The sequence below is a fragment of the Diabrotica undecimpunctata genome, chromosome 8 (assembly GCF_040954645.1).
Source record: "Diabrotica undecimpunctata isolate CICGRU chromosome 8, icDiaUnde3, whole genome shotgun sequence".
Taxonomy (NCBI): domain Eukaryota; kingdom Metazoa; phylum Arthropoda; class Insecta; order Coleoptera; family Chrysomelidae; genus Diabrotica; species Diabrotica undecimpunctata.
Window position 1 is genome coordinate 137738855 of NC_092810.1, and position 24976 is coordinate 137763830.

Genomic DNA, 24976 nt, shown 5'->3' on the forward strand with positions numbered 1-24976 from the left:
GGATGAAGATGTTGGTCTCAGGTTCACTAACCGATGGCGAAATTTTATCTTCGACAGATACGAATGAAAAACGTAACGATGAAGATGAGTACGATACAGAACCTTTGCCAGAAGTGTCAGTTAAGGAAGCACGATCCTCATTCGATACCTTAAAAACTTTCTGTCTACAAAACGAAAATAATGAAAAAGCATTTCAGGCACTTTTTCTCTTAATTATTGAGCAGCCTGAGCAGCAGCAATGTGCTTTGAAACAAACCAGTTTAATACAGTTCTTTCGAAAGATTGATTAATTCACATTATGAATACATACATTCTCCACGAATGTACCTCTAAACTTTTGTCATCGTTATAGGATAGCAGTTAATAAATAATAATTGATCAACATTTAATAATTCGAAATTTTATGTATTTTCTCTCACAAATTTCGAACCATTTGATATTTCAAACACTCAATAATTCGTAATATTTTAAAGAGTCCCTTGAGTTTCGAATTAACGAGAGTCGACTGTAGTGCATTTTTTGAATAATTTAATAAAAAAAAGACATGAAATAAAATTTTTGTTCAAAAATTAATTAGTATTATTTAAGAACTTTTGATCAGCATGACCAAAGCTACCTCTCTGCCAAGTTTTAGCAATTTAACTAAAACCACATTTACATAAGAAAAGTGCCCGAAGCACTAAAGACATCCCCCGATATTTTTATGCAAATGATATATAGAATTTACCCAGGCGCCGAATAAAATTCGATTCTGAATGGTAAAATAATACGTGTGGAAAAATTAATTATTGTTTATTTATTATAATTTTAATTCAATTAAAAGGTAATAATGAAGGTGAAGGGAAAATTTTATTCTGAATGGAAGAATATGTATGGAAAAATTAATTATTGTTTATTTATTATAATTTTAATTCATTTAAAAGGTATTAATGAAGGTTGTTTCATATTTGATTCATCGTAAATAAAAATCAAAAGATACACACCCACGAGCGTCATAAGTATAATTATAACACGCGAAATTAATTAACCTTTTTTATTAATTGCATCGGCAATAATAGTTGCCATCTCGAAGATATTAATATATCAGTATTTATGCTTTTTATTTTGCTACAATAAATTGGACGTAATAAAACATTCTATATTTAGCAATTGTAGTAATAATTAGATATTATTTTCTTTTTTTATTAACAGCTTACAAAACAAAGAAAGCACAGATCTACAAAGCCAAAAAAAGAAAAAAAGGATACGACGGAAGAAATTTTATTTGATGGAAAAACAACGGGATACAGTCCAGCAACTACAACATTAGAATATAATTCAGACAGTGGAATTAAGTAATACATTATATATCTTTAGGTGTGAATTTATTTTTATATATATATTTCTATTGTAGCCTTTCGAATGCTGGGAATAAATTTAAAACTAGCGATTCCGATTTTTCAGACAGCGAATCGGGAAGATCTGCAAAATTAGTGCAAGTTCAAGGCAAAGTCAGACATGCTGCATTTAATTTATTTTATAATGTCGTAAAGGTAATGTATTTTGATTTAACTCTATATTTTAAATGGACATAGGCAGGACAGGTTCAAATTTGATCGTTTAATCGGTCAAAGATCTATTAAAAATATAATACTTTAAGGGCCGATTGTTCGAACGCTAATCAAAACTTAATTATAATCAAATATTTAATTAAAATCAAGTACGTCACATTTTGAGGTTATGTTGACTGATTTATTTTATTCAATTTTATTATTTTACGTTTTAATTTAAAATAAACCATAATTAAACTCTTTCTGATGTTAATTTTATGTTTTTATTTACAAATCAATAATAATAATACATAATAGGCTATTTTTAATAATTCTGACAGCTGCTGTGACATATTTGATTGTAATTAAATATTTGATTACAATCAAGTTTTGATTAGCGTTCGAACAATCGGCCCAAGAGTATTTTCACATATTTCATTAGCTTGATTTTGCCCCTAACTGGCCGCCCCACGACATTCTTGTGAGTTTTAACGTAACGTCTCTGGCCATCCAAGATTATCTTGCTATCTGTGCGATGATCTGGCCAATGAAAACATGTCTTTGGTTTTGACTGATCTTGCAGATAAATGCATCAATTGTACTAATTTTTCTTTTAAAATCAATTTCTGGAACCTGGTAATTTTGGCATAGTATCTGCAGTGCCTATAAACTCCTTCATTGCTTATTTTCTTGTGAAAGTTTTCTGAACATATGTATATAATCATATCCTCTTAAAGCGAAATTATGGCTTAGATACGTTGATAATACTCCTATCATCTGTCATTACAGTCGTAATACCCTTTCTTCTTTTCTAGATGTTCTGAAGACAACATTATAAGTATAATATTTACAATGGAGGTAAAAAATGATCTCTTTCTCGATGGCTATTTGTAGGCTGAATGTTCGATAGAATCATTCGATGTACAGAAAACATTAATTCCCTCTTCCTAAATACCATTTGTATTTTGAAACAGACGAAGTCAACGACAGGTCCATAATCTCAAAGATTATACACTGATGTCTAAATCTTTGCTTCCATGTGTTCGCTTTGTGCAGTAAGCATCAGTACCACTTTCCGAACACCCAGAAAAATTACAAATTTTCATCTCCTCTCAAAGATTTACTACCGCCTCTATCTTTTTGTGGTGTATTTTCCATTCCATGTTTTTGTGGCTACATATATATTGGGAAACCAGTCGACTTGTTAAAACCCATAATCTAAGTACATCAATAATTCCATAAATTTGGTCTTTTTTCCCATTCTGCAAAGACAGACCAATGTCAAGATATTGGACATTCCTTATTGTTTGTTTTGTTTCCGAAAATTCCTACTTCTGCTCCGTAAAAATTTGTGAAGTGGTAAAAACCCGAATGTAACCTGAAAATATAAACAGTGAGGCAGGCTACTTCTTATTCCCATCTGGAATCCACTTTTGTCTGCGAGAATGTGCCAACACCGGCAGCATACGATAACAGCACACCCCCACCATCCGAAGGAAAACGGTGGTGATCTACGTCTCAAAAGATTAACTCGATAAGGTCATAAGCTAGGTTAAGGCTGAGTGGTTTCAGTGGATTATAAATATGTTGACTACTTACGTTACTGCACGTGAATTGCTCTCCCAGCTCTTGGTTTATGATAATGATTATCATGCCGTACTGATCTCTGCCTATCAGTTGTCTTTGTTTGTTTTGCCGTCACATTTTCCTCTTGCTGTGTACTCTAGCGCTCTTTTTGGTTTTTCCTAGTACTGGTGGTGCTGCTACCCCCACCTTTCCTCTGCCTAGATCCTCCACACAGCTGAATAGCTTTCTCACTGCTGCTAGTAATTTAACGGCCATTGGCTTTTACCTTCTCATCTACTTCAGCTTATGTATATATTTTTTGGATTCCTTTACCATTCTCCTATATCATACATGTTGTTTGGGACATAGTTCTAGTTCCTAGGAGGTCTGGGTATATTGCACTAAAGCCTGAATTCCCGCTTCACTCTGTTACAGGGATTGACACGTCGCCCTCTGCCCCTATTCCATTTTCGTCGATGGTTATCTTTCTATATGATACCTCTGGCCATTCCTCCTCTAATGTTTCCATCACTTCCGCGGTGTTTGCAGCCGCCCCCATTTTTATATCTCTCCTCTACTCTTCTCTTTTTTACTTCTATATCCTCTTCGCAATTTATTTTTGTCTATGTCCCTACGGTCTTCATAGTTGTGCCAAGGTTATTTTTGTTCGCATCCCTGTTTTCCCTTTTTTTGTTACATACCTTTATCCTTTCTATTTTATCAGTTTCCTCTAGTACTACACATTAATTCTTCCATATTTGTTTGGATTTCGCTCCAAATCTGCCTTAGTTTTACGGCTCCCTGTTTAATCTCATTCTTCGTATTTGCTACAGTCTTTTTTGGATTTACTCGTCGATGTCTCCCCTCATTTTTGCCATCCATCTCTCTGTTTATTTTTAAATTGATTTTACTTTTATTTTTACTTCCTCCAGCTCCTCTTAATTGTTCTCCGTTCGATTTATTTTTCTTTTTTCTATTATTATTGAGCACCTGTTCATTACTGTATCCCGTTTCCTTTCATCTACCTTCCTCCAACGTTATTTCGCGTATGTTATCGTTATTCATTGGTTCTATTCTTTTGCCTCATCTTTTTTCTCCTTCCGGCTTTCCTTTCCTTCCTTTTCTGCTACTGCTGCTAGTCTCAGGGCAGCAGGGGTAGTGCCCCCATATTCCACCAAAGCTATAGTCCCCCGTCCTTCGCGCGTCGCTTATGCACTTTTCCCCTGGGTTATGCACCTCTTAGACACGATGGTGTTACTTGCAAGTTGGTGGGGCAGAGTAAGATGCTATATAGGATACTAATGTACTATTACAATATACACTGCTTGGTATCCTTTTTCTTCAGATCTTTCCTGTGCTAACCTTTTTACGTTTATCGTACTTAAAAATCCTACACGTTATGCAACCATCTAGTTCTGGGACTTTCTTTCTTTTGTCTTGTTGGTTTTCATTGTAACATTTTCTTTATTGTTTTGTCTTGTAGTCTCTGAACATATTCCTGCAGTGCCAGCCTCAAACTTTTTATAAATCGTATACTCGTCGTTCAATTCATCGATTTCATCATTTATTCGAACTTTCCAACGCTCCTAAGTCTTTATAATATTTTTTTTAGAATAAGTTATTGCTATATTTACATACAGTCCATCTAATTTACAAACCGTTGCACGTCATTATCTACGTCAGAGATCGAAGTTGACATAGTTACCAAAGTATAAAAAAATCCTGAATCCATTTTAAATCAAATAGGTCACATAATTATTATTATACTCTTTACAACGACTATTTAAATTCTTACGTGAAATTTTTGAAATAAAACACACTAATTTTGTTCTAAAAAGAACAGATTTTATTAAATAGGTAAACATATAAAACAAGAGGTATTCACTTTAAAATTTAAAATAATAAAGTACGAAAAGTGTCAACACCGTAACTGTCAAATAAGTGTTACCAATTTATGCCGAAATTTCACCTTCGTTCGATTAAAGTTACAGTGTGTTGCGAACAAATGTTCTTCATAAAAGCATTTATACAAATTAAATGAAACATATTGTTGTCTATTTCTTTAAGTTAACATTAATAGAAATCTTTAAATATTAGTTCTACGCGTATATAATAAAATATGTCTAGTGGCTGTAATGCCAGTGTACTCTGCAAAGTGATTCTAAAAAAGAACACACCTACCGCCTAAATATTTCGTGTTGGTATCATGTGACGTCACGGGCCATGACGCCGATGACGTGCAACGGTTTGTAAATTAGATGGACTGTATGTACAATAAATTTTTATGTTGTTTTCCAGAACACCGAAAAATATACTATGTTCTCATATTGGTCCAGCTTTATTCCAGAAGGAACGGTATCTGCTCCACATAATTTACTCAACTGTATTTTAAAAGACCCTTCATCGAGATGTCGAATGTCTGCTTTAAATGTTTTGTTGGTATTATTAACATCTTCTAAACTCTACCTAGCTCAGGCAGAAAATAGGTGAGTACTTCAATGAAATATTCGTCGAAAAGGAAAACTATTAATGCATTACGTGTATTTTTCAGTATCAAAAGTACTTCTTTTACACCATTTTCCGTTGTGTTGGGATTGACCATTAGAGAATTGCATAAGGGTCTCTCTCTGGCTCTTGTGGAAACTTCAGTCCCAGTTTTAATTCAATTGTTAAAATGTTTAGGTGCTTTAGTGCAGGCAACTCCGTATCACAAAATGTCCCAAGGGCTGATTACGAAAATTGTGAGAAACGTAAAACCATTTATATATCATAAAGGTAAGTTAGAATGGAAATAAAATAGTTTTAAGTCCAGACATTTTTCTAGCAGTGTATCTACCAAAAGAAGTCGTACAGTAGTTGGTACTGTAGACTAGCGCCAAACTTCATACAATATATTCTATATTTTTAAAATTTAAATAACATTTTTAAAATTAAATAAAGTAATTTTATTATTTATTTTTTGTAGATTTTAATAAAATAAATATAGACTGTATAATTAGTGGCTTCACTCATGCATACCTTGTAAATATTAAACCACATTTTTTCTAAGCTTACACCACATTTGCTTAGTCAAAATTTAACCTTCACGTTGCCTTTAATTAAAGTGGTAATACTTATTTCAGGTAAAAGAACTGATGATAGAATAGTAATTCCGAAAACGTAGCTCGAAAGGATTCTTTTATATTATAGTACCTTTTTTAAAGCATTTTTTAAATAAAATTTTTGTGATTTATAGTATACAGTCGACTACAGGAAATTCATTTTCCTTGTGGATTTTAGCATTCTTCTTTTACAACCCCTTTTAATGATCCCTTTTATTGTGATAACGCTGACTATTGAGTATCATGTCAGCGTCATGTCGAGTTAGTGTCAAAAGGTTTTTAGATCTTATTCCACACCGCTCCACCCGTCAATAAAAATCCTACTGTCAGAAATGTTCGCGCGAATCCTCACGCCAACCTCCATCCAAACCACGTCACCATCGACGGTATAAATAAATCATCCTTTATTCCCAGTAACAGTAATGCATTGGTTAGTGATAAGTGTAGTAGTGTCTCGGGGCTCGTGAGACTGAGACCTCGGAAGCCCTGAAGAAGATATCGAAGAGGCCTTATCACTTGGTATTATGTTTTGCACGGGTAAATAGTATTTAGCGTGACGCGAAATATCGAGACGGCTGCAGTAGTATCATAACGCGCATACAATCATAACGAAAATTGAATCTATCCTTGTTCTCGTGAATTTGTAAATAATGAAACTTTTGTAAAAACTGAAAAGTATTACTATCTTGATGTTTTTGTCAAAACAAAATAAAGTAATAATTAAAAATTTCAAACTTTTTGACATTTAGTTCATTTGATAACTGAATCAATTGATTCAGTTCATAAAGATTTCTTCTGTAGACTTAAATCATTTTATTAAATAGTAATAATTAATAAATGTTTTGTTATTTTAGATGCTTCTGTTCAAGTAACAGCTCTAATAGTGCTAGGCTGTGTTGTAGCATCAGAACCAATCATACCAGAAACAAAAGAAATATTGTTAAAAAAGAATTTAAATATAGAAGGTAATACTTATGTAACGGATTCTAATCCAGAAGAAAACGGTAAAAATGATGCTGAAAGTATCGTTTATGCCGAATTTTCAGACGATGAAGATGAATATGTAGAAGACGAATCAGTTCCCTGGTTATTAAAAAGATGTCTAAGTAACTTAGGAGTTCAGTTTACTCCAACAGAGGTAAAGTATACATAGTTAATTTATAAATAAAAGTATAAACGTATAATATACACATAAATACCTACACGATGATCAAGTGGCAAATCATCATACACCCACAACACAAGCTCTTGTGCTCTTATCATCCGATGTGATTTGTGTTGCTACTTCTACGCTCTTCAATCCTCAGGCGTAATATCGTCGTGCCATAGATATGTATTGTACTTGGGGGAAAAGTGTTGTCTAAGCCATGCTTCAGAGAGCTGGAGAACTCTCCTAGTCTTGTTACGGTATGGGCGACCTGTTATGCCTTATAGCATTTAGTCACAACTTGTGAGAATAAAATGGACACTGCACAAAAATAAATGGTCTCGCGACCCCGGTCGCAACACATAGTCTACGAAATTCCATGTAAAAATTGTTAAGGAGTTTATATCAGTCAAACAAGTTAGCACCTACAATCTAGATTAAATTCACATAAAAATGATGAAAATAATACGACAGGCTTTACCAAACATTTTACATACTTTCAATTTTTTAACAAATGTTTTAAAAGTAGAACAAATCACAAAAAAGATATAAGAGACATATATAAATTAATACGCATCAAATCTCAACCCAAAGACCCATATCATACGAAAGCTTTTCTTCCTTACATCAAAGCTGTCACTGACAAAATCGACAAAATTCTAAAATCAAGAGGAATAAACACAATATTTACCTCCCAACAAAAACTTTCATCTCTTGTTCGATCAATCAAAGACAACATTCCAAATGAACAACATGGAGTTTATGAAATTCCTTGTGCAGACTGCCCCCGATCCTGTATAGGCCAAACAAATCGTAGAATCTAAAATAGGATTTATGAACATTCCATTTCTGTTCGCAATTCCGACCTAATTTCAGTTCTACGTCAAGACCATCTTCATACGGGTCACAACATTGATTTTGAAAACTCCAGAACCATAGCCCCCATCCTCTTCTATAAACCAAGAATTATCCGAGAAGCCATAGAAATTGAAAAAAGGCCAAATTGTCTAAATAAAAGAGATGACGTTACCTTCGACTTGGAGATCTCTCATAAAGAAAATACCGTCCGATCCACCCGTCAATCAAAATCTTACTGTCAGAATATTGTTCTGAAGCTATTTTCTTGTGGCATGTTAAAGTAATTACTATTTAAATGGGAATAAGCCACAATTAAAGGTTAAAGTACGTTTATTGACGTTTCAATTTCCACTTAGGAAATCGTTCTCAAAAAAAAAAAAAATTTTTTTTAGAACGATTTTCGAAATGGAAATTGAAACGTCAATAAACGTACTTTAACCTTTAATTGTGGCTTATTCCCATTTAAATAGTAATTACTTACTGTCAGAGATGTTCGCGCCAAGCCCCACGCCAACCTCCACCAAAGCCACGTCACCATCGACGGTATAAATGAATCGTCCTCTGTTCCCAGTAGCAGTAATGCATTGATTAGTGATCAGTGTAGTAGTGTCTGGGGGCTCGGGAGACTGAGACCTCGGAAGCCCTGAAGAAGACATCGGATGGGGAAAGCTCGCAATAATAATATATAAATATATATATATATATATATATATATATATATATATATATATATATATATATATAAGACATACTGGATATTATTGACTGTCGATATAAACAAACAATACAGTTTATTAGGGCTGCAGTCAGAAAGTTTGGCCGGGATGTTACAGAAACACTCTCTTGACTTTTGGTCTGGCTTTCGGAATTGTTTTATTAGATTAGATTAGTTAGATTAATTAATTAATAAACTAGTTTGATTAGTAATTAATAAGCTAGACCAAAAGTCAAAAGAGTGTTTCTGTAACATCCCGGCCAAACTTTCTGACTGCAGCCCTAATAAACTGTGTTGTTTATTATATATATATATATATATATATATATATATATATATATATATATATATATATATATATATATATACATATACATATACATATACATATACATATACATATACATATACATACGTGATACCTTGGGCGATTATACTTACATACATCAAAGAAAATCACAAAGATTTTTTTTATATATTTTAATATTGTCGCATAATTTTTTTTTATAATAATTTAATAAACTTGGTTTTAGTATGCAAGCAACGCTAGAGAACATATTAGTTTAGTAGTTCCCGTTCCTGTTAAGTTAGAATCTCTACAAGTGATCTCGGCTGTTACCAGAAACTATTTTGAAATTTTAATAGCGCCATATTTATCATATATCACGAAGGGACTTCATACATCTTTGAGCGACAAATATGCTGATTTGAGATTGCATGCCGGTCGTGCCATTGATTTTATTGGACAAGCAATATCTAGATATCTTACAAATAGAGGTAAATAAATTGGTGTATAAATATATATTGGACCTAGAATGAACATAACAATATATGCTCAAGATCAGTTTTATCGCATTTAAAAAAAATCAATATTCGATTAATTTGGTTATTTTCTGTATTACCGGCAAATCCTTAATTTGCAATGCTTCAGTTCTCCGAAATTGATGTTATATTTTGTAAATTTGTTCCTACTAATTATACAACCCCAATACACTAGAACCAGTTACACAGCAGGTGTTAATATAACATAATGATAATCAGGTAATACCTACAACGTTTAAATTGTGGGTAATTACAATAATATGTGTAAATATTCACAGAATGTAATATCTTAGCTTATTTTGTTTTTTACAGAAATAAAGGATACCGTTCCATTTGAAAGTTTTTTAACGTTTTGGCAGAATTTGTTGAGTGGGCCATTAATAGATTTATTGCAGTGTGAAGATCAAGCAGTTTTAAAAGCAGTTGGTTGTGATTGTTTGGGAAGTATAGGATCTGATATTTTTGAAAAGTTACCGGTAAGTATATGCATTTAAAATACAAAGTGTAATAGTTTAATTTATATTTGCATAGAACTAACTAATACTATGGGGAAGCACAAGTAGGGCAAACACTCCATTAAAGATCCACAGCGATACACCCTAGTCAATCAATCATGGCAATGCTCAATACTAAAATAAATTCCGGAGTAAGTCCTCCGATCGGGTCTCCGGGGAGGATAGTTTTGAGTTTCCCAAAAGATAATAAATTGAAGTGTAGAAAGAATATCAAGATCTCCACATGGAATGTCAAAACTTTATACAAAGCTGGAAAAATCCACAATGCAATACAGAAGATAAAGAGAATGCATATTGAAATCATGGGAATAGCAGAAATGAGATCGCCAGATTTTGGAGAAATACAAATAGAAGATCACAAGGTATATTACTCGGAAAAAAGTGATGGATCACGTGAATATGGAGTCGGAATAATCGTATCACCCAAGGTTGCCAAATGAGTTACTAACTTTACCCAATATCAGAGAGAGTGATGTTACTACGAGTAGAAGTCAACCCTATTAATATGAACATCATCCAAGTCTATGCTCCCACTGCAGACAAAGAGGAGGAAGAAGCAATTGAGTTCTATCAGAACATCAAAAGTATCATACAGAAAATTCCTCGACGGGAAGTTCCCATCATTATGGGCGATTTTGCCAAGATTGGAGCTGGAGATAAGACACAGTACATTGGAGCACATGGACTTGGAGTCAGACCCGAGAGAGGAGACCTCCTAGAAAAATTCGTAGAAGACTTAGAACTAGTTGTCACCAACACATTCTTCCAATTACCACCTCGCAAGATGTACACGTGGAAATCCTCAAAACAGACCCGGGAGAATTATTAGGAATCAAATAGACTACATTTTAGTAAATAAAAGATTCCGAAACAGCTTTACATCTGTCAAGACTTATCCTGGAGACAAACCACGTTCCACTGGTGGGAGTATTTCGAGTCAAACTCAAAACAGTGCAGAAAAGGAAAGCGCAATCATACGACCTACGTATGCTGAAAGACCTTGGTACGAGGATGAGAGTCCAAACCACGCTAGACGAGCAAGTGACTGCAATTGGAGACGAATCGAACGAAGAACAAACGATCAAACATATTACAAAAATAGTGCAAAATGTAAAGGATAAACACTTAAAGACAGATAGATTAATGAAGAAAAAATCATGGATGACAGATGATATCCTGAAACTAATGGACGAGAGAAGAGAAGCCAAAAATGACCCAGACAAATATAAATAAATATATTAATAAGAACAAAAATCAGAGAATCGAAAGAAAAAGAAGCAAGGGAAAGATGCGAAGAAATTGAGACTCTGCAGTGAAAGTATGATAGTCACAATGTACATAGGAAAGTTAAAGAACTCACAGGGGAACTCACAGGGGGGGAAAATATAACTGATTTTGACGGAAACATCATCTTGGACAAACAGAGTAAAATAAGAACGTGGAAAGAATATCTAGAAAAACTATTTGAAGACCAAAGAGGTAATACTTTTGAGCTAGAAGAAGAGGTAAAGGATGGCAAAGCGCCAGGCCCTGATAATATACAAGCAGAACTACTCAAACTAAGGGACAACGAATCAATAGCAATAATCGCAAACATATTCGCAAGAATGGACCAACAACCAGGAGATTAGAGCACGCATCGGAAAAGCTAGGTACACCTTCAATCGGATGGGGGCCTTCTTCAAGAGTCACAACCTCTCTCTTGATACAAAAGTAAGAATGCTGCGATGCTACGTCTTCTCTGTCCCTTTTTATGGTGTTAAATCATGGACCTTGAACGAAGATATGTGCAGAAAACTGGAAACATTTGAGATGTGGCTATATCGGAGAATACTTAAGATCCCGTGGACTGACCAAGTCACAAATGAGGAGGTCCTCAGAAGAATAAATAAGAACCGAGAGGTACTGATCACCATGAAATCTCGAAAGTTACAATTTTTTGGACATATTATGCGAAATGAATCCAAATATGCTCTCCTTCAAGGATGGCTTTGAATGATGGCAAGGAAGAATATTTGGAAAACGAGGCCCACGAAAAAGAAGAAGATCTTGGTTAAAGAACCTCAGAATCTGGTTCTGTATACATAGTTAAAAGGAACTAGATACAAACACACTTACCTTATATGGTCGGTCTACATTCCTGTCAGAATTATTCTGTTATTTCTCAAAAGCAAGGAAGACCGTGAGAGAAATTAAACAATACAAATTTGTTAGCAACCAGCTGTTTTTATTACACACGGTAACATAAATTTAACTGGACATAATCGGTTATATCTTACAAACAAATGTCCATTCCAAATACCTGTTTTCCAAATTAATACATCTTTATTTAAGGTTACATATTAATTTCTCTCAAGGACCTGGTAAAACTAGTAAAAATATTTGTATGAAGGATAATCTCATAAAAAAACTATTTAAAAAAAAATAACATTAAAATTTACCTTTGTCAGTATCATATGATATGCAGTGATGAGAAGTCTGCATAAGCTTCTTATAGTTTACATACAAATTTTATGTTGTAGATAAAAAACAAAGGTACACTAAATATATATGAAAAAAATTCGAAAAAAAAATTTACTTTATTCACTATCAGAAAATATTCAGCATTGCGTTTCATTTTTTCTTGACAGATTGTAAATAAAGTTAAAAAACTTTCGAAAAATTCTGCTCTTCACACCATTACAGATGGATGCAGTCGACACTGCTTTAACCACTTAATTCCATTTCTGTTTAGCCGCCAAATTATATCTCTTTAAATGAGACTATTTAACTGTCTATTTAAGTACTTCCATTTACCAAAACCACATCTCTCTTCAGATTCCCGACATAAGACCTTCCTTTCGGCCGCTCAATGGAAAAGTGACGCGATGTAAAAATTTCCTGGAGTGGATTTTTATCTATTCTCCAGCATAGATCGCCGATCCATTTCTCTTGGAAACTCCACATTTTATTTTAAAATCTCTAGGCGAAACAGAGAAAAGACGAATTAAAGGGCAAGACAATAATCAAAACATCTTGGAAGCCACACTTGGCTAATTATAAACAGAAGGTTGAAGTTATTTAGTTTAATATTTCTAAAACGCAAAAAGATACGAACTATTTTCAATTTTTATAATAATAAAATTTCTTAACGTGTTTCTGTCTTGGTTTATATCAAAGTTAACCTTGTGTAAGCGTATACTCACACATTTTAAAATAGATAGTGTTAAATCTAAATTTTCTCGTAAGCAGGATTATTTATGTAAATATGAAATCTATTACACGTGGTTCTTTTTAGTTCGTTTTCCGTATTCTCAAAGTTCTTTTTGATACATTGTTCCAGTGAATTAACTTACTCTTCTCGTTCGTCTCTAAATACACAGTGTTTACAACGATTTTAAAACTTAATTGTTTCATTGTCTGTCGTATTATCTATCTTTGTTTTGAATAAATTGTTTCTAGTGTAGTACCACATTAAGTTCTTTTCTACTTCTTGTACATTTCCGACAAAATTGTAGCCATTAAATAAAGCTTTTATTACATAAACATTTTACTATGATACATTATTAATTTATTAGTATGATTATCATAGGGAATAAATCCTTCTTAAACTACTTTTTCTAAAATGAAGCAATTATGGTATGGTAATCTAATAAATAATTTATAAGACGCATCCTTTATATTAATAGTAGAACCGGACTATAAAAAACGTACAAGGCATGTTCAAGACAAACGATTTGTTCTTCCATTATGCCCTGTCGGATACTTTCCTTCGCCACTGCCTGATGTTCATGGTTTTAAGATCCCTCTCTACGTCGTCTATCCATCTTTTACCTTCCTCTTGTTCTGTTTCCTTGGGGCTTCCATCTCTGGACTACTTTTACAGCTCGATACTCGGCATTCTTTCTAGGTGACCAAGCCAGTTTAGTCTTTGTGACTTTACAAATCTAACATTATCTGCGCTCTGCATTAGTTCATCCAGCTCGTGGTTCATTTTAATTCATGGTCCACGAACCATCGCTGCATTGGGTTGTCCAAATATCTTCCTTAGTATTTTGCGCTTAAATATTCTCAGTTGATTTTCATCAGTGGTTGAGAGGGTCCACGTTTCACATCTATATGTGACCACTGGTCTAATTACTGTTTTGTAGATTCTAAGGTTAGACTTACGATTCAGTCACTTACTTTTTATTAAGTCTTTGTATGCATAAAAGCACTTATTACCGCTAAGAATCCGTGCTTGTATTTCTTGACTGATGTTGTTGTCGTTTATTATTGAGCCTAGGTAGGGAAAAGTGGAGGCATATTTGTAGGTATGGTTGTCTACCTTCAGATTCTCATGTTGACTTGACTTTGTGCACTCCATATATTTTGTTTTGCTTTCATTTATGTATAGACCAAACGTAGCATCTTCTCGTTTCAGTTCTATAACTTTTTCGTTTAATACCCTTTTGTTGCGGCTTATTATGGCAACATCATCCGCATATTTGCATTGATCTTGTATTAATACAGTCGTTTATATCCAGTTTTCTAACAACAGCTTCTAAAGTTAGATTAAAAAATGTTGTTGATAAGGCATCACCTTGTCTAACTTCATTTTCAATATCAAAGGCCTGCGTCATATCTCCATCTATTCTCACCATAGCTTTGGAACTCTCCAGAGTCATTCGTATAAGTTTAACCAACTTATTGGGTATCCCTAACATAGATAGTTGCTTTAACATCTTTTATCGATCTATTCCATCAAACGCCTGTTTGAAATCGATATCATCATCATCATCATCACTGGCTCGACAACCCTTTTTGGGTCTTGGCCTGTTCCAGGATTCTTCTCCATTCTGATCTGTTTCGTGCTTTTTTTCTCCAGTTTTTTATTTTTAACATTGTTATATCATTTTCTATTTGTTCTAAGTATCTCAGTTTCGGTCTTCCTCTTGTTCTTTTTCCTACTGGCATCTGTTTGAATATTTTGTTTGGTATTTCGCCTTCTTCCATTCTTTCTACATGTCCTATCCAACGCAGCCGTCCTATTTTAATGAATGTGATAATATCCGGATCCTGGTATATTTTGTATAGTTCAGAGTTGTATCGTCTTCGCCATATTCCGTTTTCTTTTGTGCCCTTATATATGTGTCGCAAGATTTTTCTTTCGAAGGTGGCTAACAACGTTTCCTCTCTTTTAGTGAGTGTCCAGGTTTCTGAGCCATATGTGAGTACCGGCCTTATTAGGGTTTTATATATTTGGCATTTTGTCTTTCTTGCGACGTTATCTGATCTTAGGTGTCTAATTAAGCCATGGTAACATTTATTTGCAATAAATATTCGCCTCTTCACTTCCTCCGTAACGTTATTATCAGACGTGACTAGGGATCCCAAGTATATAAAGTTTTTTACCCCCTCTATGTTGTATTCTCCTATTGTTATATTTTGTGGCTGCCTTATTTCTGCGTTTTTACTTACCTGCATATATTTTGTTTTGGTCTGATTGATTTTAAGACCACTATTTTGTGCAGCTCGTTCTATTTGGTTGTATGCCTCTATCATTTCTCTTCTTGATCTTGCGATTATGTCAACATCATCTGCAAATGCTAGTATTTGCACGCTCTTATTAATGATTGTTCCTCGTGTATTGACTGTTGTGTTCCTCAGTATTTTCTCGAGTACGATGTTGAACAAGATGCATGATAGAGCGTCTCCCTGGCGTAGTCCCTTTTTCGCATCTTTTTCGCGAATTTTTTTTTTTTTTTTTTGAAATCGATATAAAAGTTAGAAATAGTTATGTTATATAATAGGTATATATAGAAAATAGATATAGCTGTTATAATTATTGAAACCAAGTAAAGATTGAAAGAAACAAAATATTTACATAAATATACAAAAATGGATTCCAAAAAGGGGGCTCATGCAGTGATAACATATTTATAATCAAACAACTTATCAAGAAACACAGGAGATTTAACCTGGAAACCCACTTTACTTTAATTATCACTAAAAATCTTACGACCTAGTTAATTGAAATAAGATTTGGGAAAAAATTAATGACATCGGCTTCTCACACCTTACAAAGGCAATAAAAAGTTTGTACTGCCAGACAAAAAGAGCAGTGAACATTTGTAAGCAAATGACAGAAGAAATCGAAATCAAACTATGAGTGAGACAGATCTGGAGCCTTTTTAACATATACATTGTGTTTGTAAACTTGTGTATGTAAATGAACTGAATGCTGGTGAATCTTGTTTCAGATTATGTAAGTATTCTTGAGAAAAAATGGACTCAATTGATCAACTTTTATTGTTTTCTACAATGTTCGTCAAATGTTAATGAACGACTGAGCGAGGGTATAGAGTAATTGTCATATACCTGAATTATTGCGGCGTTGCCAAAATGCAAATTTAGTCAGGTGCATTACAAATTAAAGTAAATATTGAACACATTGACGACGTTCTCAAAAACTAATAGAATTTACGATCGGGTTCTCATGTATACCGTAAAGTATAATTTTTGTATTATAACTTCTTGATCTATAAAGACGAATACAGAATTATGTAAAATGTATTGTTAAATGTTTTATCTATTTCAGAGAGATAAACAGATTGTATGCGTCACTCTTTTGTTTTCCTGTACGAGAGATGACGAAAAAAACGTGAAAGCTGCTGCAGTGAGAGCACTGGCTATTTGCGTCATGTATTCATCGTTAAGAGAAGTAAGTATAAAATCTAGTAAAAATAATAAATATATAATAGATATTTTTTTAAATTCTGCGTCTATTTGAGGTTGAGGTCTTATGTTGGTGTTTTTTGCTTATAAATGATGTATACTCAACAAGAAACTACATTGTTTAGCTGTTACAAAGACTTCAACTCAGGATTCAAGAGTTAAGAAGGGCTCCTGAACTCCCCAAGCTGTTTTAGAAGGCTTTATTCATTATTCACAAGCACATCAAAGGTGTCACTGACAAAATCGATAACATTCTTAAATCAAGAGGAATAAAAACAATATTTACCCCTCAACAAAAACTTGTCCGATCAATCAAACACAAAATTCCAAATTAACAGCACGGAGTTTATCGGCCCGATCCTATATAGGCCAAACAAATCGTAGAATCCAAAATAGGATTTATGTACATTCTCCAGAACCATAGCCCCCATCCGCTTCTATAAACCAAGAAGTATCCGAGACGCCATAGAAGTATAAAAAAGGCCAAACAAGCCAAAGAAAATATCGCCCCCTCCATCCTCGAATCAAAATCCCACTGTCGGAAATGTTCGCGCCAACTCCCGCGTCAATCTCCACCCTAACCACCACCTAGGCCACGTCACCATCGACGGTATAAACGAACCGTCCCCTGTTCCTAGTCGTAGTAGTGAAGTGAATAGTGATCAGTGCAGTAGTGTCTGGGAGCTCGGGAGACTGAGACCTCGGAAGCCCTGAAGAAGACATCAGAGAGGACGTCGAAAGCTCGGCGCAATGGAAATCAACGCGATTCAACTCAAATATCTAGTTTAATTATTGTTTAACGAGACGACGAATTGTTTACATAGGCAGAATGGTACGTACTGTAGCCGAAAAAGTAGCAGTTGTCTTAATAATCGGTGAATGTAGAAACAATTTTCATACATGAAGAAAACTTCTTTTTAATGGGAGGTATCCCGATCGCCCTATATCGAGGACTTATTGAGGGTGCTTCTTCGGAAATTTGAAGAGACAGGTAGTGTTCAAGATGCCAAACGATCTGGTCGACCAACAATTAGTGATGAAAAAAAATTGACATAATTGAAGAAATCGAAATGGGTCCTACTTCTTCTACAGCTCAAGTTGCGTCTATATGTGGAATCAGTCAAAGGACAGTACAACAAGTGTTGACTAAAAAGAAATATCCTATCAAATTAACCAACAGCCAGATTACATAAAAACAATTTGTTTTATTTATTTTTTTAAGCCCTTTTCTTTATTCGGATTGCCGAATATAGGCCTCTCCTAATTCTCGTCATTCATCTCTATTGTTTGTAAGACGTTTCCACATTGGCCCTGCAGTTCTTTTCGCTCCATCGCATTTGCGGTCTTCCTCGTGATCTTTTGGCTTCATATGGCCGCCAATTCCCGATTTCTTTATTCCATCGGCCATCCTTAAGACGTTCGTTTTTCCAGCCCATTTCCATTTCAGTTTAGCTGCCAGTTCGACAGCATCTTTTACTTTTGTTCTATTACGAATGTTTTCATTGGTTTTATGGTCTTTGAGTGAGATACCCAGCATCTGTCGTTCCATAGCTCTCTGAGTTTTTCTGATCTTCTCCATGTTTATTTTAGTGAATGTCCAGGTTTGAGCTCCATATATAAGTACAGGTAGGATATAGGAATTACAGGAATTGAGGAGTGAGGTATTGGAGTGACACAAATCCTCGCGTCTTTTGGCAAAAAGGCAAATATTTTTTAAAACCACATAGTTGCTCCTATTTTTCTCAATGCTAACTTAAAAGATCTGTAGATGTTACAAAACGCAATTGTGCCGTTAAGTTTTAAAATTCTGGAAGATAGTCCAGATGAATTCGGCAACTTGGAACTAACATTTCAACAACATGGTTACGTAGATGAGGAATATCGTGGTAGATGGATTGGACGACGAGGTTCGATAGAATGGTTTACGCTACAGTACCCGACAGTATTGACATTTGAAACAAAGAATTGTTGAAGTATATGGGGCAATTTCCCCCGACACATTTGAACGAGTACGACAATAGTTTAGCAATAGGCTGCATTACTGTCGGAGCACATTTTGAAGACTTAATATAAGTGTTAGTTAATTTATTCATCAAAATCAGCTTAAACCCAAATTAGTATGATTGACTAGGTATATTCAATACTTTTTAAACGAGATATCACTTGTCTTAAGGTCCCATTTAAAATTATTGATCAAAGTCGCTCTGTAACGTCATCTATGAATATTACGTCACCAATTAGGATTAGTTGAGAAGCCTATGTCCGTGTATGTTCTCCTTCCAAATTTCACTATTATAAGTATAACCGTTCAAAAAATAAGAGGTGGGAGGAGACTTATGTTAAATAACTTTGCTAAATTTATAATAAATAATTTAATAATATTATTATTTTTAGGATCCCGGATTTGTTGTTGATACTGCAGAAGCAATTTATCGGACCTTACAGGATCAAAATTTAATGGTTAGGATTAAAGCTTCGTGGTCTTTAGGCAATTTGAGCGATGCCCTTATGTTAAATAAGTAAGTTTATGATACATTTGATTTTAAATTGTAAGTTGTAATTACTGATAATAAGTATTTTTCCATATTTATTTGTCAGAATGTTTAGCTGCTCATCAATTTTGTTTTTATATTTTTAGTAAAACAGACGAAGGCATAGAAGAAATACCTCGAGATCTTATCATCAAATTAATACAAATTGGTGTAAGTAGCTCATCCGACAACGATAAGGTTAAAATGAATGCAGTAAGAGCTTTAGGAAATCTCATTCAAATAGTAAATAAAAGTTTCCTTAACGAGCTAAAATGTTGCCAAATAATAGATGAAGCCTTCGATGCTCTCGTCAAAAGTTGCATCACGGGTTCAAACATGAAGGTATGCAAGTTTACAAGTAGTATAACGTATAAATTATAAATCTCAATTTATGGTAGTAAATAAGGACTTGAAATCAGTTATTACTTATCATATACTATTTAAAAAAAACCTTATCCAATTTTCCACTTACCATTTTCTTCGAAAAATATACATCTAATATTGTGTTACAAATAGATGTATATCTGATCTTGAAATCAAACAAAGAAAAGAAATACAAACGTTAATAAAATCTATCATTTTGTAGGTGAGGTGGAATGCATGTTACGCTATTGGAAATGCACTAAAAAATTCAGCTCTATATCAAGAAACCACGCGTTTAAATAAAAACTGGCAGGTAAGTCTTATCTTCTACTTTGTCGTTAAGTTGTTGCAATAAGTTGCAGTAATACTGGCTCTTTATTGTTTTCCACTATTTCAAATATTCCAAGATTATTAGACGATAACTCAAAAAGAGGTGTGCTAGAGGGCTAATTCAAGCACTATGCTAGAATTGAACGTCCAGTGCTGACTGATGATGCATCAATCGGTGCATGTTTTGTTCTTCTAAAGTTTGGAGAACTTCCTAATTCCTGTGTTGTGGTTTAATAGTATAATAGATTAGCAGTGTGAAGCTGCGATGTGTATTTTTCAGTAAACGATTCCTTTCCATCAAAATGATGTTATGTTTCAGTACTGTTTGTTTTCAGACAAAAAAATTTTCATGTATTGTTCTGAAGCGTCAATAAACGTATTTTAACCTTTAATTGTGGCTTATTCCCATTTAAATAGTAATTAATTTTCATGTAGTTAAAATATTTATAAAATATTTTAAACGATTGTTCTGACAGACAACGTTGCGTGACCGTTGTTCTTTTACCATGTATATACTGCTAGCTTAACTATAAAGGTATTAGTTTAATAAGAAACTTCATATACGAAATACAAACTTTATTGATAAAAAAACATTTTGAGTTGTACATTACTTTTTTCCATAAGTAAATTAAGACATTATGATTCCTGTTCAACAACTTTCATTTTTTCATAGAAATTGACAAATTCCTGCTGTAATATGTTTCCTGCAGTCAATTTTTTGGACTTAATTAATTATTAACAAATTAAGCGTTAAAAATAAGTGAATTATGGCCAAAAAACTATTTTTAAGGTTATGCGTAAATATTTGGGCTAAAATTTGGTGCGTCTTAATTTTTTGTGATACCGAACAATACCCCAAAATTTGAGATCAAGTTTCCCCTGGAGCAATTTTGACATTCTTATCCCGGTATTCCCTTTATTTCAAATGCTTTATTGTTTAGGAAAGTGTGTGGTATATGTTTTACATTTAATATTTTTCTTTTGCTGTACTATAATGTGATCTAATTCAATGGTGTATTCTAGCAACTTTGTTAAAATATATTGCTTGCTGTTATTTCGTAAAATTGAATTGTTAAACTGGCTATCTCATTTATTATGTTTTAAGTACGGAGAATTTGACTTCTTTTGTTATTTTTGTGTCGCCAATACACACAAGAGTAAAGTATCGTATTAGCGTGACAATTAACTTAAATTATCGCCATTCAAAATCGCAATACAATAGAGTGATTTATCGGTATACCCTCTTGGTATACGGACCACCACGTGACGGTTAGAGGGTTCTTTATGACCATCTTAAGTCTCAACACTTCCACTTCATCACGAGGCAGCGTACAGTAAACATATCGGGTGTATCGGTTAAGTCCTCTTTTAAGCCTCGGCGCCGGCCGTCCTTTAACGTCGTGACGCACCGCGACCCATTCTTCTGCCTGCTACGAATACATCAATATTTCAAAAGGTGAGTCTATATTCTTTGTACAGACAACAGTATGAGCTAAAGCCAGTTAATTTTATAATTTATTCACAGTCGTATTTGCTATTTTTCCCTAATTTATTTACAGTCAAAATATTGCATTTTTTCTTCATTACTATCTCTAATATCATTTAACCAGCGACCTCTAAGTTTTATACAAAACACTTCACTTTTTGCTGATAGACGAAAAAAGCAAAAATGTTTCGTTTTAGACCTTAATTTGTTAATAACTAATTAAGACCAAAAAATCGACTTGAGGAAACATATAATTTCTTGTTATAGAGGTCCATACTACTCAAAACAACTATCGTTTGCCTGGCCGGGTCAGTGTCACGAAAAAAACCTTATTTCCCTGGTCTAAATTTGTTTCGTTTTGTTACTTGATAATTTGTATTAAATTGTAAATGGTAAATAACATTAAAATGTAATAAGAAAATAGCTTTCAAACTGTATTAATAAATATATTATTTTCAGGATTCCATTTTTAAAGCTTTGACCGAACTTGTAATAAGCTTTAAAAATTTTAAAGTAAGAATTAATGCAGCTCTTTCGCTGTCATGTCCGACTAACAGGGAACATTACGGTAATTATTTTGTACTCATTTGGAAGGCATTACTAGAGGCTTTGGAAAACTCTCAGCAAATGGAAGATTTTAGCGAATATAAACACAGGGATCATCTCGTGGAACAGGTAACACTAAATTTTTTTTTAATTACATGAGAGGTGTTATCACGTGCGTGGATTGCGAATAGTTTAAAAAAATGTAATTTTTCCAAATTACTTATAAACCAGGTATCAGTACGTTATAGTGAATGTATTCTTTATAGTAGTTTATTATTTTTTCTATTTAGTTTCGAGAAATAATATATACATATACTTTTCACTTCCTGATCTAGTCAGTTGGCTGGCATCAATCGTTTTGACAACGTCCATTTTTCGACCGTAAATTTATATACCTTTTAAAAATGGAATCCTTATGAAATGAAATATTTAAATAAATTAAAATCATTTATTCTAAAAAATAGCAATTTTATAATTTTAATTAAAACTATCTTAAATTAAATTTTCCAAAAGTCCACCACGTTCAGCCAAGCAGTAGCACAATCTATTGTACAATTTCCTATGGGTATTACGCTTTGAAAGGTCTGAATGTTTTTTTGGCGTAATTCGTCTAAATTTGCGGCACGTTCATGCTCATGTCGGTAAATTGTTGCTTCACATAACTCCATACGAAAAAGTCAAAGGGTGCGAGATCAGGAGAGCTAGTTGGCATTTTTGTGGTACCTTTCGTACTAATAACTCTATCTGGAAACGTTAAAAAATCTAACACCATTCGTGCTTTGTGAGCTGGACAGTCGTCTTGCTGCAACCAAATTTCATCCATATTAATAGGTAATGCTCGAACTGCTGAAATTATGGAGATCTAAGTATTTACGACGACACAAAGTGCCCACAATGAAAAAAGGGTCACCTTAACGCTATCACCTAAAATACCAGCCCAAATGTTGACTTTTTGACGGTATTGTGTTTGATAAGGAACACTTATGTGCCTATTTTCTGTAGAGTACCCTACGGTAACAGATGGATTGTGAGTTTTTTACAATTTGTAGCAATGGCAATGGTGTTTCTTGTTAAAATATTTCGTAAAGTTCTAGCACTAATACCACTTTCTCTTAAAATTATGGTGCCGTTACAAGGAAAATTGATTTCAGTTAGATTACATACGCCAGTTTCACGCTGTTCCCGTTCTTCATTAATTGCAAGAGCTGGTTGATTTTCATGTTCATCAATATCCGTGCATTTTCTACAATTCTTGACGCAATCAGTTTTTTCAAATTTAAAAATAATGTTGGTACAGGGCCTTCGAATGAAAACGAAAACCTACCGATTACATTGTCGACATTACTTCCAGAATAATACCATTTTTTATTAGAATTTTTTGTTAAGTTGTAAAGGTTACCATTTTCCTAACTTGAAATATAAACATATATATTTGAAGTTTCGGTTATCAAAATTGAATGTTTGACAAAACTAGAATTCAATTTAATGGGTGTTAAAAACAAGCTAGTATGTTGGTATCAATTTCATACTATATTCGGTCTTTCTCTGTTAGCAGAACAACCTCATACTATTCTTTTCGCACTAATTATGCGTGCTATGTGCAGTTTTCAGATTGCCACAACTGTATACCATTTTACATCAGAAGTTTTTACTAAATTGTAATTTTTTTAAACTATAGTATACAGCCAATCACTGGAATTTTCCTTTTTACTGTTTTTTATTTTAATATACATTTAATTTCTAGGTATGTTTGTCTCTTGGCCATCTTACAACGTTACTCCGGAAAGGTGACTTGGGAATTTTGCAAGACGTACTTGATCAACATTTTGACGTATTCCGCACTCATACTCAGAAGGTTTTGGAGAGGCTGGTACCCGAAAAATCAACAACTTTAACAACGGCGACGATCACATTAAATACGTTGAGTAAGGATGCTGGCCTTAATAACAAGGAAATGCAAGTGCTGGAACAGCTGACAAGTGTATTTATACCGATTATTTAACTTTCTTTTTAATAAATTCAAACTAAAATTTGATTTTTATTTTGATACCTACTTTAATCGTCTTAATATATCATCCTATACAGCAAATGTGGTCAAAGGAAAGCAAAGCTAAATTTGAACAACTCATTTGATTGATTGAAAATCATATTTCGATAATTTATTCTTACAATAATGTGGACCGCGTTATGTAATAACGGATTAAGCGCCAAAAATTCAAAATCGAGATAATAGTGCCATCTAGCAGATAGGGTGCAAATCTATATATAAAAATTTGTTTTTTGTAAAAAAGTACAAAATAAAGCGGTTTTTAAGAACCTGTATTAAGCGATATTAGTTATTTTATTAAGAAAAATCTCACATTAAGATTTGTAATATCGAATTAAAAGTTGATTTTACAGAATTAAAACTCAAACAACAAAAATTGGAATATTAAATCAAGCGCCAATATTAGTACATAATCCATTGTCAAAAACAAAAATCCTTATCTTCTAAGTGTAACAACGAATCAAGCGCCACAAATAGTCGGTTAATTCTTTATTACAAAGCACAACATATTTGTTGTCTAGCTTTCAAGAGATCGAATTATGCGACATCGTTTTTCGGATAATTCGTTATTTTAAAACAAAGTTCAAGCACTTAATGGATCATTGGGCATTGTGCATCAGTCGTCAACCAACTAGCGATAATAATGTTGTCATTTTTTGCCAGGTTACACGTGCATAATAAAATTAAGTTAGATTTATTTTATTATTCCATCAAAATGAATAAT

The 24976-nt window shown here is 33.5% G+C and overlaps 1 protein-coding gene across 1 annotated transcript in view; it reads left to right on the forward strand.

Moving 5' to 3' along the window:
- Window positions 1-24235, forward strand: part of LOC140448078 (HEAT repeat-containing protein 6) — a 31112-nt gene extending 6877 nt beyond the window's left edge. Inside the window, exons 5-17 of the mRNA XM_072541131.1 lie at window positions 1192-1334; window positions 1394-1532; window positions 5394-5581; window positions 5647-5870; window positions 7051-7334; window positions 9450-9693; window positions 10051-10214; window positions 16813-16935; window positions 19344-19468; window positions 19588-19822; window positions 20067-20156; window positions 22119-22334; window positions 23950-24235. Coding sequence (XP_072397232.1) covers window positions 1192-1334; window positions 1394-1532; window positions 5394-5581; window positions 5647-5870; window positions 7051-7334; window positions 9450-9693; window positions 10051-10214; window positions 16813-16935; window positions 19344-19468; window positions 19588-19822; window positions 20067-20156; window positions 22119-22334; window positions 23950-24207 — 2433 coding nt within the window. The 3' untranslated portion in view covers window positions 24208-24235. The remainder of the gene's footprint in view (window positions 1-1191; window positions 1335-1393; window positions 1533-5393; window positions 5582-5646; window positions 5871-7050; window positions 7335-9449; window positions 9694-10050; window positions 10215-16812; window positions 16936-19343; window positions 19469-19587; window positions 19823-20066; window positions 20157-22118; window positions 22335-23949) is intronic.
- The last annotated feature ends 741 nt before the right edge of the window (window positions 24236-24976 follow it).